Source organism: Mytilus galloprovincialis, chromosome 10 (genome assembly GCF_965363235.1).
Source record: "Mytilus galloprovincialis chromosome 10, xbMytGall1.hap1.1, whole genome shotgun sequence".
Lineage (NCBI taxonomy): Eukaryota > Metazoa > Mollusca > Bivalvia > Mytilida > Mytilidae > Mytilus > Mytilus galloprovincialis.
The window spans coordinates 48,100,872-48,119,887 of NC_134847.1; the positions used below are offsets into that span (position 1 = coordinate 48,100,872).

At 33.0% G+C, this 19,016-nt stretch overlaps 1 protein-coding gene across 1 annotated transcript; it reads right to left on the minus strand.

Annotated features, from left to right (window-relative positions):
- Positions 1–911: 911 nt before the first annotated feature.
- Positions 912–15,299, minus strand: LOC143049204 (uncharacterized). Its single transcript, XM_076222923.1, has 6 exons — positions 15,228–15,299; positions 13,507–13,584; positions 8,158–8,229; positions 3,336–3,407; positions 2,240–2,391; positions 912–976 (listed from the first exon to the last, which is right to left on the minus strand). The coding sequence occupies exons 1-6, from the start codon at positions 15,287–15,289 to the stop codon at positions 912–914; spliced, it is 501 nt and encodes a 166-aa protein (XP_076079038.1). The 5' UTR covers positions 15,290–15,299.
- Positions 15,300–19,016: the final 3,717 nt, after the last annotated feature.

The window sequence follows — 19,016 nt, forward strand, 5'->3', positions numbered from 1 at the left end:
CAGCCAATTATAGCCATTATTATTTGAACGCCTGAAATAAAAACAAAAGGCTTCGTATTGAAAGCCATACTTTGACTTAAACTTTTATAAATGGATGGACAATTGATTCATTGGCACGATTACCCAATCTTTCTATATATCTTACGTCTTACGATTTTTCATGCGGTATCAATCAAGTTCATTGTTTTTATATCCTAATCATCAGAAGTAGAGTTTGTTAACAAGAGTATTGGGCAAAGCTTTGCCAGAACTAAGCAACTTATCTAGATTTGTTACGCACAGTATTCACTGACATTTTTGCGTTAAGAAATAAATATATGTATTACACATAAGAAAAAAAAAAATTCTTACGAAAGTTGTTCCTGTTGAGTGCAAAATATTTGACAACGGTCATTGTCACAATTAAGTTGACAGTACATATAGTTTACCAATGTGCACATCTCGTTATTCGACTAGAAAGAGATAATGAACGTAACAAAAAGAGAAAAAAAAAAAATAACCGAGGGAATGTCATGAACTCGTGTCTGCTTCGAAATCTCTTATAATACTAATAAAATAAAATGCATTAGTAGATACTTATTCTGTATCAGTTTTTCACATTATACAGTTATACTAAAGATCATTACAGTTTTCGTCATGGTAGAACTCGTGGTGTATTTGTAAACAATAGGTTTTAAAATAAGCAGGTAAAAGTATTATACAAAACCCGACTCATTGTAAACATAGCAGATTATTCTGTCCAGAGCATATACTAGTAGTCCATTAAACAGGAGTATTCACTGGTTCATGCTGATAAAAAATATTTTCTTTTCACAATTCGTTACTTCTTCTGTGTTTTACTATATAACTGATGAGAATAATAACACATTTCATAAATTATCTAATAATGCAAGTAAATAAGTTTTGGTTATTTATAGAATACCTGTACTTGAAGCTCTTGGCATTGCTGTTGAAATTGTGTCAGTGTCCGTTGTGCCTAAAAGACAATCCAACTTTTACATATAGAACATAACATTGTATACATTATTCACAAAGTGACATTTTATGTAATTCATCTTACAATAATTACATGAACAAAACAAAATAAAAATAATGCTTTGGTACTGAAATGGTTGATAGCAAATTTTTCAATGCAATTGAAAATAAGAATACACGCCCTATGTAACTTTCAAATCTTTCATGCAAAATTGACAAAAGAACATGTTTAATGGTTTGAGATGTGGTATGATTACTAATGAGACAACTCGCCTTAAAAGACCAAATGACAAAGAAATAACGGTTATGGGTCACCGTACGGCCTTCTACCATGATAAAAGATTATACCGCATAGTCATCGATTAAAAGATCCAAAATTACAAATGTTAGGTTCAAATTGATCATCTAGCTCTTAACGTTTCGATGTTAAGTATGTTAATCTATAATATAAGAATACAGTTAGTAGGGGTATATTTTTTTATGTTACAGAGGGTAAATATTAAATTTTATTTTATTTATTCATTTTAAAACACCATCAGGTATGGAGTATAGGTGTTCAGTAATACATTCTTAGAATTGTAAATTAAAATTTTATAAATATAGATGTATATGAACGAAAACGGGCATTTGAAATTTAATACAAGGAATATACTTATTATACTTATGATTATTCTGATTCATAGACCCCTAGCAAGTTCGAGTGCAAGTGCTTCGGAGACAATTAATATAGAAGCCCATGGAACATGTTCTGTTCAATTTATTTATAAGTCTTAGCCAACTGTATCTATTACATTGCAGAACTTGTGCTGTGCAGAGAAATGTGACTGAACTTGTTTTAGAGTGTATAATACTTCCTCAAAATTTTATTACATCATGTACCTTTAAAATTAGATGATAAATTTTGATAGATAAATGAATGAAATTATAGTAGCAAATCTTGCTATATGCATAATATTTACGGTAACACAACAGTTTTAACTCAATAGAGCGAGAATAACGTTTGAAACACACCCAACTAAGATACAGAAATCCTAGTGATAATAGCTTCATCTCCAAACGAAGAAGAACAGGGAACGAGTCTCCATGTTACATGTATCCATTTTATCCATGTACCATCCGCTGTTGGAATTTAATCTCTGTCGAATTGTCAAAATTTGAAATAAAACACAATTTGTAAAGTTGCAGATTGACGAATATCATGGTATCTCCAGACATAAAACTACACAATTTTGGATATAACTTAGTAACGATATATATGCATTACCTGTATCATCTGAACACTGTTGATAATTATCAATTGAAAGCACGTTTCCGTCAGTAATATACTCAGCAACGATGGACACATTTTTCCAGACTTCGGTCAAATTCTTGAGATAGCATATACTATTTGAATCAAGTAAATTGTTCCCAATATCTCTGCAAAACAGTGTTTGAAAGAATCTTGTAAATAATTTAAAACACATGAATAATGGCGCACGGAAAACTTGAACAGGCAAAATGATCGGTAATAATATTATTTATCTTACCTTCTATACATTTCAAGGAATATGATTGGTTAAAAGCGTCCGCGTGAAAACCGTGTATATTTGATATTAGGTTAGTAGGGAAGCGGGGCTTATTTCATACGCGGTTAGTAGTGGAATTACGTCCCTTCATATTCCATATTAGGTAAGAAGGGACGGGGCTTATATCATTCACGGTTAGAAATGGTGTTATGTATCTTTATAAAAACAAAATGGTACTGAGAAAAAAAATTAAAAGTTCCAACAGACGAAGAAATTTATGATTGAGATTGAAATAAATTCATTAAACACATTAAAACCTTACGAGTCGTTATTGTTGGCATCTGTTTTTGTAGGATCAATGGAAGTATTTTCTTACTGCTAACAGTATTGAAGACTTGCTCATTTTGAGAATCACTAGTTTTAATTTCACACGTTAAGATAGTCGGTAAGATAAATTCGTTACATAGTGTGTTAGTGACGTAATACGGTATATATGGGTTCAGCAAATTCCATATATACCGTATTAGTTCACTAGCACAGTATATAACTAACAGTATTAATCTTCGAGTATTGGTTATGAATAAAAATTCTGCGTGTTGCAGGTGCGCACGACTCGAAAATTGTAAATGACTAGGAAAATAAGTCTGGATCAGGTGTTCCTTCCAGGCATGAAATATTGTACTGCCACAAAAAAATAAATTAAGTAAGACCAATGTGACAGTAAACACTAAAAAAAAATCTATCACTGAAAAGATCAAACTAAAGCTTTTTCGTCATTACAGAATACAAAGCACACAATATTAGATCTTAATTTCTTTTTATTAACGTTACGTATTTGCAGATATAATTACTCACAAAACTTCGAGATTTCCAGGAGAAGGCAAAGCACCAATTTCTATTGTTGTTATTCGGTTCTTGCGTAGTGATCTTAATTAGAAAAAAAATGTGATGAATTAGATGTAATATTCAATATGATTATAACGTTGGATTTGTAAGAAATGACATAATAGATGCAATCTCTTTTATTGACAAACATAGGATTTTGAAAACTGACAGGACTTTATCGAAGATTTGATTTGAAAAAAGTCATATCACAAAAAGTCCCTCTCAGATTGCTAAATCAGAAGCCCTAACAAATCAAAAGATTGGATAACAACCGCCATATTCATGACTTGGTACAGGCATTTTTGTTACGATGACAACAGTGGATTGAACCTGGTTTTATAGTATCTTAACCTCTCATTTGTTTGACAGTCGCTTAAAATTCCATTGTATTGACAACGATGAATGAACCAAACACACAGACATTATTGGTGAAAATGTAAAAAAAAAAGGACACATCAGTCAATATTGTGTTATAACCTTAATCACTATAGTCCTGCCGATCGGTGAAAAAATTGCTCAAATAATGAGGAAAGCACCAAATTTTGTACGATGGTATATTTTTGTGTATTGAGCAATACTAGCTATGGACCCACCCTCAACATTCAATATGGCGGCTTTTTTAAAGATGGCTGCCATACATTTTAAAATATTTTCCAGTATTGAACAAACCACAGTGGATTTGATGCTGGAAGCACGAAAATCAACATATTTGAATGAATTGGTGTACTAAGCAAGATTTTGTTTTGATCTATCTTTGAAATTCAAAATGGCGGCTATTTTCAAAATGGCCGCCTTGAAAAATAAGCAAATATTTATTATTAAGAATAGACCTGAATTTAAGCATTTTATTTATCTATAGTGTCATTTAGTCTCTGTCGCAGTTCTGTCCTTTTTGATTTTGCCTAAATTGTCATTTCAAACACAAAATAGTAGCTTTCTTAAAAAGCTGCAGTAGTAGCTTTCATTAAAAGCTGCACTATTTGTTGTCTTGGGTCAGACATAAAAGCTGGGATTTGGGATTTATTTGCCCTAAGATATTATTCAGTGCCTATCTCATTTCTTTGGTCGCAATATTTTTCAATTTGAGATATTATACTGTGAATTGAAAATCATTTAAACACTTATCAGTGAAATGGCAGTGATTGAGAACAACAAGGACAAGAACATTGAAATGGAAGAAACTGAATCACCTTGGGGATCTGGAGAAACCCACAGCTGAAGACGCTTTCAGAAATGACTATTAAACAATTGTACCAAGAATTTTTAGCAGATAGGAAATCTAACGCTCATAGAACAGCTGAGATTTACCGCAATATAAAACAGAGCGAAGCGCGAATTGATCAAATATGTGTCGGTCTAATTACGATGCAAGCTGAACAGAAAGAGGTAATTTTAAAATATTAATAACGAACGGATGGGAGAAATATCTCAACAACTTCAGCAGTCTAAAGACAGAATAGACCACAAGGCTATTGTTAATTGCTTGGCGAAATTGATGGTCAGACCAATAATATCTTCAATTTTGTGCTGAAACGCATGGACAAGTTGACAACAAATAAGGAAGGAGACACAATTCAATTTAAAAGTGCATTTGTACAGCAGGGTACCTTCCAACAATTGGCATCTGTTGCCTGTTGTAAGTGAATTAGTGGACAATTATGACAACCTCGTCAGCTCCTGGAACTCTAACAGGCTTTCCATAACAGCAAGCTGACTCCACTGACCGATCAAGGATAGGGCAGAGGAAACTAAAAGAGTGTGGCAACAGCACTTCTCCAGACTCCTCATTGGAGAGATAATATACCCGATGGCAATAAAATCTTGGTGCAAGGGAACGGAGACTATGCCCACAGCTCCCAAAAAATACTCAATTGGAGAGGATTCTTGAATTGGGAGGCGTTCATTTACCAATTTGAACGAACTGCCGGTAAATGACAATGGGAAAACAGGAAAAATGTGTGTAGGCTCCCAGATTGCCAAACCGATGTTGGCTTTGAGTACGTTCGCAAGGTAAAGACAGATGATGCTTCCAAGGCCTTCAGAAAAACATTTGAGCAGCGCGTCAGCAAGAAAGAAAGACGACCAAACCAGATTGGAACCGAAACATTCCTCCCAGGATGTAAAGACAAAGATTCTGCAAGGCATGTAATATAGAAGAACCCAGAAACATTCAACAAAGCGTTAAAACAATTGAAAAACCTCAATAGCCAATCAGATGGCGATATATGGATTAAATAGTGCCAATTATGCATATCGGCATGTCTACTTTGCTTGAAAACCTCAATAGCCAATCAGATGGCGATATATGGATTAAATAGTGCCAATTATGCATATCGGCATGTCTACTTTGCTGTTGGCGCAGTATCACCGACCTATAAAGGAAATATGAGCAGTCCTTTGGAAAATGAGGTGCATAACCTAACACAAATTGTTAAAAAATAGCTGATGTTATGTTTCAACTAATCAGCATAATCCTAGATTGGCCGATCAATATAACTGTGGTCCTTCTGATCAAATAATCATGGAAGATCACCAGTTCAATGGAAGATCACCTGATCAATATACACGTGGAAGATCTCCTGATAAATAAAATCGCGGTAGATCGCCAAATAGAAATACAACCAAGTTCAATGCCTATCGACCAGCAACACCCCCACTAAGCCAGATATCATATAGCCACTAAGGACAATGGTTAGCATCTCCACGGACAAACTCCAGAAATCCTGGTTATTTCAGACAACGGTCACCTTTACCAGGATACAGAGCAAATAAATCTGCAACCCCAACAATGGAGTCTTTAAACAGCAAAGGGTCGGGCCAGTAGGCCATCGCTCGACTCCCATGTCTATTGGCCATGAAACATCACCTCATCACAACATCGAACAGAGGCTCGCGGCCTCGTCCGATATCGTCATCAGACAAACCATTTGAAAGAGCTTAGCAGTACGAGGTACTATACATGACCAGAATATGAGCATGATTGTGGACACTGCTGCAATTATAACATTAGTAAATGAGAAATTAATTCCGGCAGATAATGGAGATTTGGAGACCGTTACGCCACGTGGTTTGGGTGAACAGCTTGTTTTTTGGGAAGATTATAAAGAACGGCTCTCGACATTGATAGAGTAAACATACGATGGGATGTGTGCAAAGAGCCATTAACAGACGATGTTATACTTACGCTTGATATTTTGGACATACTGAGCGCAGTGATAAATCTCAGTACTCCCACACTTACCATCAACAATTAAGTGATAAATGCGGCAATTGTTAACAGTGGAAACGAGATTTCAACTCAGCATGTTTGCATAAAACGAACCATCATAGTTCTGCCAAACTCAAATATGACTGTTACCATTAAAACTAATAAAAGTGCTGACCAGGAGTGCATTTTAGGACCATGCTCGCTGATTAGTTGCGAATTGGTTTCGCACGTAGTTGGAAAAGGACATAGTTGCCCCTTAACCATTTTAAACTGTGGCAATCGTCTAATCCGACCGCAGAAAGGTACACCTATTAATTACATAGAATAATTTGACGATGTAGTGGGTACGGCAGATGAAAACGCGATAAGTGACGTCAGACGTGGCATTGAAGAGACATGAGACAAGGTGCCCTCGGCACTGCCTCAAAGTTCAGATAAGTTACCTACAATGTAATATTCCACCACATTTAACCGACCTATATCAACGTTCAATCGACTCGCTTTAACCTATTTCATTCCAACCATTAAAACTTAAAGCGTTTAAAAAACGATTACAATAACATGTAACATATTGATTAACTTTTTCAATTTCATTATTTGGTTTTGTATATGCAGCCATTTTTGCAAATGTATGTGTTATAGATACTAAAATATAACCAAATTAATTTGTTTATATTTTGAAATTAATTGATAACAAATTCAAGAACAAGAAGACCATTTTTAAAGAATCATTACTTTAATTTCCGAAATTATATAGAATACCTTGCGGACACTTGATATTGATAACGTTTTTCCGCCATCTTGAAAATGGCAGCCATATTAGATTTTTCAGAGTGGGTCCATAGCTGAAATCAAAGGGTATATAACCTAGAACTACTGTGCAAAGTTTCATGCTTTCCTCACCAAGTGAACAATTTTGCTCTATATGTGCACCAATCGACCGGACTACTATAAAAACATCCAATATTTAGCAAAGAAGTACAAAAATGAATATAGAAAAAGCACATCAGCAAAAATAAAATAAGAATACAAACATTTACCATAACACAATACATTTCTTATTCTTCAACGCATTTGAACTCATATTATAAGTTTTCCTCATAATTTAAGTTCCTCATAATATAATTCCTCATAATATAAATTCCTCACAATATACATTCTTCACAAATTCTAAAATTGAAGAAATATTATGGAAAATTAAGTGCACTTGGTCATACCCAGAAATAATTAAATGAAATGAAGAAGTATATTCCGCATACAGAGTTCTATTTTCTTGTCTTTATTCGAGTATACTTTTTAGATAATGGATAAAGGGAAGGTATTAAATTGAAAAAAAACCCGGCCAGAGAGCAGACAACAGCCTAGGACGACCAAAGGGTCTTCACCAAAGCGAGGCAGGTTACAGTTGACCACTACAAACATATTTGTACTAGATCATCTAAAATGAAGGTCACACTACACACTGAAACACATAAACGAAACATCTGTGAATCTTCACAATATACGCAAAACTGTTTAGCAGACACATGTGAATACAAACACACAAAACGCAAAACTGTGTAACACATATATGTGAATACTCACAAAACACGCAATTCTGTGTAATTACTAAAGTCGTTCTTTTTCAATGTAGTTATCTGATTGTTGTCAAAAGCTCTGCAATATAAAAACAAGAAGATATGCTAGAAACTAATATAACAAAAATACCGAATTATCAGGAAAATTCTTAATGGAATATCCTTAAGAAAACCAAAAGGTCATACCCACCAGATTTCAAATGACGAAGATAAAAACATAAGTTTTAAAATATTAATGTCATGTTAAAACGACTCGTCGAAATGTTGCTATTTCTATCAAATATTCTGAATAAAATGTACTAGTATGAATAGATAATTTATGGAACGCATGGACGATCGGTGGGTAAGGTTGTCCTGCGAGAGAACGTTCTGTGCTGGTGATTCGGTCCTGACGGGTGCTGGTGATCATTGAAAAAATGTAAACAAAGACGAAAATGATGATTTTTGACAATTTCTCTAATAAAAAATGTAAGGAAACCGTTGTGATTTTTCAATTTTGTTTCTTATGGGTTCATAGGCAAACCATTAAAAATGTGACCCTCTAAACTGTTTCAGTAAGTGTAACACAAAAGTGCTCATTTTCAGAAAATCTAGAACTGAAAAAAATAACACAAAAATGCTCATGGAGTCCGCTTTCTATACCCAAATCCAAAAGACAAAATTATTTTGTGAAAAACTAGGCATTATAATGAAATGTTGCAATTTCTCAGTTTTGTTTATGTCCTGATACTGTGCTGGTGGGTCCTGATACGGTGCTGGTGATTTTGGGTAAAAATTGACGATTCTTTACATGATATGCTAACTTCAACAGTTTTAAAAGGTGCTTAAAGTAAAGTGACATTTATAAGTGGGCGTCTTATATTGATATTAAGGTTTGACTGGTTTATTTCAGTTAAATATGCATTCCACACATCCCTCGCAACTCCATCCAACCAACCTCTCCTCCTTTCCTCATTCATTGGTACCGTGGTGTAACACCACAACAATTTATCGCATAAAATAATAACATTAAGACACTTATTATTGAACAACACATACTTGCAGCTACTGAAAGCTAGTTCAAAGCCACATTTATAACTAAAACCGGTAGATAAACCAAGTTTTCTTAGATAAAAATCTCAATCGTACCTGTCAAAAAGTTCATATTTTAATGTTTGATAAAGCACAACTTTAAAAGTGCAGTGAATCTTGTGCTCACAACAGTTATTTCATATGTATGAATCAGACATTATATAGTCATTTGGAAGATATCAAGAAATATTTCACAGTTAATGATCATGAAGGGGTGAAGATTGCATGGAAGTTAACATAGGATAAGAAAAAATTAATAGTGTGTTTTGTTGAAAGACTTTAAAACTTCTTTGCATTAAATTCTAAATAGTTTTTTTTTCTTGTCGTAAAGGTTAAATTCTCAACAAAATTTCAATAACTGTGTTGGAACAAACAGATCAAAAGCGACCTACAGTTGTTAACTTCTGTGTCATTTTGGTCTCTTGCGGAGAGTTATTTCATTGGCAATCATAAGCGCATCTTCTTTTTTATATTTAAATCAAATTTTCATGGAGTTTGATTTACTTTTAAGCTCCAACCATGGTGAGCCATGCGTATTGTCGGTATGCTGTTGCACACATCGCATGTAAATTTTCATATTTCCATCTTTCTTCTGATATATTTTATCCAATTCATACGTGACAGGATTATTATCCTAGTAATCGGTGTAACCATGTATACATTGAACATAAGTTAAAAAAAATCAACAATACTATATTTATGTGTGTGTCAGTTTGTTTAAGCAAAACAAAACTACAAAAAACTTCGAAAACAAGAGAGATTTTTTTTAAACGTCATGATTATCTGTCGATTTCTAGAGCTATTAACTTCAGATGACAGGGAATTCACACCCTGGTGACCCTGTTGTCTTTCATAATTATATTCATATAAAATTGAGAATGGAAATGGGGAATGTATCAAATTAAAGGGACAACAACCCGACCTTAGAACAGACAACAGAAGAAGGTCACCAATAGGTCTATACATATATAAACTGAGACTCTATCGATTTATCGGATAATGCTAGTCTCCTTATACATGTAGTTAGCTACGTTATTTTAACTTAATTTTAATTCAAAAACTCATATACATTTTAACAGACATTGGGCATGTTTGTTGATGAATATTGTCTTTCCTAGATTCACTCTTGAAAAATCAGTTGGTAACATTTAATCAAGTAATTTCAGAGAACATATTTTTGTTATTACGGACGCCAAGTCGATACATGTAGCTCACGCCGCCCTTCGACACAGGTTAGCTTATAGCGAAACGGGTTGAAACCAATTATTTCAAATCAGTTGTGTAAAGTGTGTAGATTTGTAATGTTACAGCGGATAACAGTGAGGGCATTCCGGTGTATTGCTATCGCCTAGATTTCCATTACGTAACTTTCGTTTTGGGGTTTTAACCGATCCATAAACATGACGAATACATAGTTATCATCAACATTCCTTATCGCTTGTTATGAATCTATTTCTTTAATGAATACTCATCAATTTTTTTTAAAGAAGATAAATATTAATTTACGTTTTTTTTTATTGAGTTAAGCCTTCCAATGGATGTTTATCGTGTTTTTTTCTATGTTGTAATGTTATGCTATTGTTTCAGAAAAAGGGAGAAAGTTTGGTACCATTAAAACGTTTAATCCCGCTGCAAATGTTTGCACCTGTCCTAAGTCAGGAATCTGATGTATAGTAGATGTCGTTGCTTATATGTAATTTATACGTGTTTCTCGTTTCTCGTTTTTTATAAAGATTAGACCATTGGTTTTCCCATTTGAATGGTTTTACACTTGTAATTTTGGGGCCCTTTATAAGCCAATGCTCCATGTTGACGGCCGTGCATTGACCTATATATACTTTCATAAATTCTTATTTGGATGGAGAGTTGTCTTATTGGCACTCACACCACATATTCCTATACCTGTGTAAAAAAATCATTAATATCTATGCACACGCATGCGGACGAATATCTCAAGAACTTTTGCAATCTCAAGGAACGATTACTGCATGGATGATTCAACATTTTTTGCGGGAAAGTACGAATGCCTACTCAAATCCATTCTATTAGAAAAATTGAATTATTTCAGTAGTGTCCAATATGCACTTGTACTGCACTATTATTTATAGAGTAGAAAAGAATGATAAACAAATACATGAGCATTATATATACAGTCATGTAACTGTAATATGCATGTATGAATATAACAATAAACCAGAGTAAACTGAGTTGTATCACTACAATACAATAGGTATTACGGTGAGGTTGAATTCCCTGTTATTAATTTATCATCCACGCACGAATTTGTCCCAAAATAAAGAAATTATATCTGTTAACAAACCTCACTTTACTTTCAGGTACAGAGATGTGATTTTTTTCTAAGACAAATGGTGGTCGGACCATCCACAAGAACATGTGGTCATCCGATGTTCAGTACATCAGTACTTTGATTTTTAACTGTTATGACTTTTTAAAGTTAAATGTAGGTGTGTAATTTAGTTTTTTTTGCATCTTATACACTTGTATAATTATACTCAATTGGAAGTATGAAGCTACGAGATATTTTATTTTTTTTGAAATCAAATGCACATTTAACAAAACCGATTCCGAGGTGCAAACAAGTATAAATTCAACTAAAAACAAAACGTACACGAAAAGACAAAATATTGATTTTAATTTGCATATCTGACCCCTCCCCCTCCACATCCGGTAACAGCACTTTTATTCTATTTTGTTGGGGGTTATAGATGGGCAATCATTTTATTGCATTTTACTTCTAAGGCGTGTTTGAATTGACTGTTTTGTCCTGAAAACACATATTAAATGTAAAACTGGTATATCTGGCTTTAGATTCGACTATATGACAAGATATATATAAAAAGGCTACATTTTATTGTTATAATACTAAGAATTCACTGTATAAAAAAGTATAAAAAAAAATGAAATAAATGCGTGAAGTGAAATACCTCAGTAACGAGTCATTACTACAGAGAAGGTGTGTTTGGCACACAAAACTTAAAAGCCTCGTGATATTACCGATACTTTAATAAAAGTGTATTTCTTAGTCTGGTATTTTTCCCCGTCCACTCTTTTTTCACTCGTTTTCAATCAAAATTAAGGTATATTCTTATTTTTAGTCAAGAAGTATATTTAAATATAGAAAAGTAGGACACATCATTCACTCCACCCTGAATTCTTTATCAAAAATCTTTGACAACAGACTTTCTTTTGGAATTACAAAATGCAAAACTTTTTGTATTGTATATTTTGTTCAGTTCATTAATATATTGATAATCGATAACGGCTTTTTTAATCATTTTAAATGACAGTCAATTAAAAAAGATACGGGTTATTTTGTTCATAATTACAGTAAACAGATTCACAATAATTTTATGATTATATACAATAAGAAAACAGATAACAGCTAATTAGTTAATTACAGTTAAGCATCAATGATCTTGAATATTTGCCACTTTTGACTAAAATATAAAGGCACAGAACCAGGACATAGGAGCACAGAACCAGAACCGTTTTTCTAGTCACCAGCACGGCGTCAGGACAATTTAGTTTAGCGAACTTGCACGACGTTTGCAATAAAATAGTGTTGTAATATGCTTTGCATGGTACTTATGACGTATCAGAGAAAAATTAAGCAACAAAACAGTTGTTCTATTGCCGTTCTGATACAATGTAAACAAACCCACCAGCACAGAATCAGGACCCACCAGCATCCGTCAGGACCGGATCAGCAGCACAGAACGTTCCCTCGCAGGACAACCTTACCCACCGTGATATTAGGATATTTTAACAATAGTGTCAATTAAAAAAAATATTAAACTGTATAACAGGAGATTCATAAACAAAAGTTTGTATTGAAATCTACAATGTTTTACTTTATTTGACCTCGTTTCGTAAGATTTGTATACATGTAGTTCCAGAAAGCTATCTAATTATTTTAATACATTTATTTATAAGACAAGATTCATCAACCTTGAGCTTCATTCACATTGAATGCAAAACGTGTTGTTATCGTCAAACAAACTAAAAAAGATTTGTTTTGCATACTGAAAACAATTAGTTTTTATTGCAAAGTTAGTACAATGTTGTATAAAACTGCCAAAATCTGAATGGTAAAACATAATAAAAAAAATCTATTAAACATTTGAAGGGCGTTGCATTTGTCAAAAAGCTTATTTGTTTCAAACTATAACCCAAGTCAGAATTGATATTTTAATACATTAAACTACACGTAGAACGAAAAGTATACTTATATTTTAACATAACAGTTTGTTTCAGATATACATACATTTCATATAGTTTATTCTCCAAGGTATTCGTTCCAGCGAAGGACATGTTAGATGATATCAAGTTGCCATGTGAACGTCTAAAATAATCAAAATACAATGTAATCATAAATGTCTCATGTTCATACAAAAATATACATAGAAATTCAGCTGTGCATGATAGATTATCTGAAGCAGGGCATATCAATATCATGAATGAAAAAAATAATCTACACAGATATCTCGGAGAACAATGTTTTTCTGATTCTGAAACAAAATGAGCTGATCAAACAATATCTCTAACTGACGTCATTATAAATTGAGTTTTGTCCATAAACAACCTTTGAATATATATGTACAGTTCTAACATATAATTAATTTGGACAACATTTCTGTTGTCTTGTCGTTAATGATCCAAATAGCTATAAAATTGCCTTTTAATACCATCATTGTCATGAAAATTGTTTGGACACATATATTGAATATAATTATGTAAAGTTCAAGATTCATACTAGTTACGTAGGCGCGTCATTGTTTTTGATATCCTGTGGAGTTTGTCGTTGATGGGAAATGTGTGTTTATGTTCAGTTAATTGTATGCTATGTTCCATGTCATATCATTTGTTTCTGCGTTTCTTTGTTTTTTAATGTTCTTGTGTGTGTGTGCGTGTGTGTGCTATATTTCTGTCACGTAGTGATTTAGTAATATTTTTTTAACATTGCATGCAATTTAACCAGGTTCAACCGATTTCTCTTTTCTTTAAATTACCTGTACCAAGTACGGAAACTACATAACGTTGCTTTACTACCAATAATGACCAAGTACGGAAACTACATAAATTTGCTTTACTACCAACAATGACCAAGTACGGAAACTACATAAATTTGCTTTACTACCAACAATGCCCAAGTGCGGAAACTACATAAATTTGCTCTACTACCAACAATGACCCAGTACGGAAACTACATAAATTTGCTTTACTACCAACAATGACCAAGTGCGGAAACTACATAAATTTGCTTTACTACCAACAATGACCAAGTGCGGAAACTACATAAATTTGCTTTACTACCAACAATGACCCAGTCGGAAACTACATAAAGTTGCTTTACTACCAACAATGACCAAGTGCGGAAACTACATAAATTTGCTTTACTACCAACAATGACCCAGTACGGAAACTACATAAAGTTGCTTTACTATCAACAATGACCAAGTACGGAAACTACATAAATTTGCTTTACTACCAACAATGACCCAGTACGGAAACTACATAAAGTTGCTTTACTACCAATAATGAGTCTTGAACAAAAACGAAAACCTGGCACTATATATAGATCGTCTCGGGTGATGGACAACATCTTATACAATGAAAACATTCAAATATATTTTTGAATGAAACATTCATTGCATTCAAACAATACCTGATTACTCACAGACGGATATCTGCATATGCCATATTCAAACATGATGCAGACGTAAAACGTGATAATCATCGTCCATTAAACAAATACCACATCGGTGGCCTTATATTAAGGGAAGGAACTAGGTAATCAGTGGTTATTTCGTTTTTAAAACAATACCTGAAATATTTTTTTTTTCTCAGAGACAAACTTTATCATATTGATGATAAAAAAAGTTCAGAAAAAAATAATATACAAACAAATAACTTATTATTGTCCTTAATCTATATCTACCTACCTAAACATGGTAACTAATTATGGCAACATTAATCAAAACTTACACAAAACGGAACTTCGACAAAACAATGGGTTCTCCTAAGAGACACGTTGTTAACATAGTCATCGGGTTTTTTCCTGATCTAAAATATTTCTCAAAATTATAATGTAAATCATTAGTTAAGCAGTGGACAGAATCTGCTTACCCTTCCGCAGCACCTGAGATCACCCCTAGTTTTTGGTTGGGTTCGTGTTGCTTATTCTGTAGTTTTCTATGTTGTGTCATATGTACTATTGTTTGTTTGTCTTTTTCATTGTTAGCCATAGCGTTGTCAGTTTATTTTCGATTTATGAGTTTGAATGTCCCTCTTTTAAATGATATTATGCTAAATGACATAACCAGCATTATATGCAATGTTTTCGTGTTCAACAACTAGTAAATTTAAACATATGTTTCGAAAATCAAGATAGTTCATTATTATGATTTGAATACAGAAATCTAAGTTCTGGATTAAAATTGATGTGGAAATATAATACAGTATAATATTGACTCTATTAACGTAAACAAGAATTATTTCAGTCAAAAACTAATAAACACTCCAAAACGACAAAAGACAAACAACGGTATACAAAATATATGATAGAAACTAACTGGTGAGCATCACAAACCACAAGAGTAGCCGGATTGATACTTGATGTTCCGGAAAGGTATGCAGATCTTTCACCGCATACAATATCGCATTCGCATGATTTCGTATTCATTGTTTTGATTATTAGGACCTTAGCTTTAAGAAAGTGTGCACAGTGTAGGAATTTTCTAATGTCATAATGGATCATAACTTTATATGTCTTATATTATTAATTTCGTCACTTAACATTCGATTAGAAATATGCTATATAAACAAGAAATCAATCATATTTGTTAATTCTTCTTAAATGCATTCTACACATGTATCATTTGCTTTTACAAAACTTAATTTAATATTTATTCTTACGTTCGATATATCAATTGCAGATTTGTATTAAATTGATAACAAACAAATACTTTTTTCACTTTTTCACCAACTTTACACCTGTAATTAAAAACGCATGTATCCCAATCACCTTCTCAATTGAATTATAAAAAAATAAGCGGTTCTGTCATTTCTTATAATTTAATTCTAAATTCCATTTTTAACTGTAGAAAACCATGAAAAACATTGATGACTTCACGGTCATATGACCAAATTATGTATATGGGCTGATAACAAAATAACGTCGGCCAATCAGAACACGCGTTACATCCAAAATTAAATTATATATAATTGTGATGGAGGCAAAATTAAGCTTTTTTCAATTTCGTGGACAAATATCGCATTAACTAAATTGTATGTGATCATGTCGTTACAGAACGAAACAATCATTTTTCGATCACATTGTTTATCTTAAACTAACCTTACTAAGATGATAATCTATTGCTGACGATTTATAGTCAGTAAAAAAGTATCATGTGACAAGTAAAGAACATGCGCATTTCTCTAAAATTATACACAAACTCAATATGTATAACATATAGACCTTTACCATTTTATAAAATTTACTGTTTGCAAAAGTATGTATTATTCTAAATTCTAAATAATATTAAAGGATGTTCTTGTCCCACGTGGATAACCCTGGCCGTATAGGTCGCATCTTTTTGGAACATTTGGTCCTAAGTGCTTTTCAGCTTTGTCTTGTTTTGGCTTTCAAAATTTTTTCATCTGGGCGTAACTGGTTAGTCTTGTGTGGACACCGCGCTCGTCTGCATGGCGTATTTAATTTTTAACTAGGTACCATTTGTTGGCTATTAATCGTTTGTTTCTCTGTCCTATATTTTCTCCAACTTATTTGTATTGTAGTCCTGTCATGTAATGTTGTCATTGTAATGTTATAATTAACAATGCCATAAAAGCGGGAGGTTTGGCATGTCACAAAACCAGGTTCAACCCACCCTTTTTATCTTAAAATGCACTGTACAAAGTCAGGGAAATGGCCATTGTTATATTATAGTTAGTTTTTGTGTGTGTTACATTTTAATGTTATGTTTCTCTTGTGTCGTAGTTCTCTTATATTTGATGCGTTTCCCTCCATTTTAGTTTGTAACTCGGATTTGTTTTTTCTCTATCGATTCATGAACTTCGAACAGCGGCATACTACTAATCCTGCAATTCAGAAGATTTCAAAATATGGTTAACAAAAAGCCACCGATCGTTTTTTAAAGTTATCCCATTACTAATGTAGAAATGACAGGTCTTTTCTTATGTAAGTCTCTAGATAACTTGTGGGTAGATGTACCCTAGAACTGATAATGTGAAGAACAGTTCTTGGATCGTTTTATGCATTTAAATTACAGAGTACCCTGTATTAAACAGTTTTTTTATGATGATGATGATCAGTTCTAGGGTACGTCTGTCATAACTAGGTGTACGGAAGAACTGTCAATACCAGTAGAAAGGTAGACTGACGATTTCTGACTTATTATTCAGGAACCTGTTGTTCAGTGGTAGTCGTTTGTTGAGGAGGTTCCTAAGTGTTTCTCGTTACTCGTTCTTTTGTATAGATTATACCGTTGACAAGAAAAAAGGTCAGGCAAGGCAGGGTGTCGGCATTCTCAGTTTTGTTTTGTAAGATTAGGCATAATTTGAGACCATGAAAATGTGTCGACTAAAGCAGTATGTTGGAATAATGAGGGGTCGGATTAGACAGGTTGTACTGTACAAGAATGTGTTGTGGTGGTTTCTATGCATTTGTTGAGTGTCATTTTAATCTTTCCTTCTAATGTTGGAGCAGTTTGAATATATTTTTTTACAGATGACAACAGGTTCTATCAAAATTTAAAAAAAACATTTATCGCCGGGTTTGTATAACATGGGCAACAAACTTGTGCAACACGTCGAGTGACATATTTTTGACGTTGATAAGTCATGCCGGTAACGTATTAATTAAATAAACTGATTCAATAATCAAGATTGTCATTTGTTTTACATTATCATTGGAAATGTTATTCTATGTTGATTTTCATTTCTAAGTATATTTATTTTAAAAGCAAGTATTTCTTATATATCTAAATAATATTATTGTGTACTCACATTAGGTATATCAAAATGTCTGCGTCGCTAGCGTCAGTCACGTGATCACCGTCATGATCTGTTTCGTAGTCACATATGCATCTCCTACAAAATTGAAAAAAGTAAGATAACAAAAAACAAATAATACTGAACTTCAAGTCAGGAATAAGACAGTTCTTCTCAATTCGTTTGATGTGTTACCGCTTTTGATTTTGCCATTTGATAACGGACTTTCCGAAATGAATGTGACTAAGCGGTCGATTTTTTTTCTTTTTAACAAGAAATTCTTTCATTAGTGTAAAAATCAAAAGCTCTAACATGTCAAATGAATCAAATGAAACGATCATATTGTTGAAGTGCTACAGACCTTATTTCAAAAATGGTAGATTTAATTTATTTTATAGCTAGCTTAGCATCTTATCTGTATGATAGTTGAATATAACTCCATTGTACTGACATAAATGTGTGATTAGAAAAAAACAAAAGACATGATAGATGCCAATGTAAAAAAATGGAGTACAAAAGTTAACATTGTGTTACAATCGTAATCGACATGAAATAAATATCTACTTTTACAACGAAAAATTAAAATTGCATATTGATACTCTATACGGTTCATAAGTACAAGACAGGAATATAAAAATGATCATAGCAAAATAACTAAACGTCGGGATGTATAAATGCCGATCCACAATACAATTCTTAGTTCTTATATTCTCTTGTAGCAATTTAAATGTCAAAGAAGAATACACACTATTATTATCTACA

Coding starts and splice junctions, on each gene's coding strand:
- LOC143049204 (XM_076222923.1), bottom strand. CDS start 15,289: ATGACTATGTTAACAACGTGTCTCTTAGGAGAACCCATTGTTTTGTCG. Junction 3,408..8,157: donor TACACAGAATTGCGTGTTTT/GTGAGTATTCAC, acceptor TTTCTAATTAAG/ATCACTACGCAAGAACCGAA. Junction 977..2,239: donor ACAGTGTTCAGATGATACAG/GTAATGCATATA, acceptor ATTGTCTTTTAG/GCACAACGGACACTGACACA.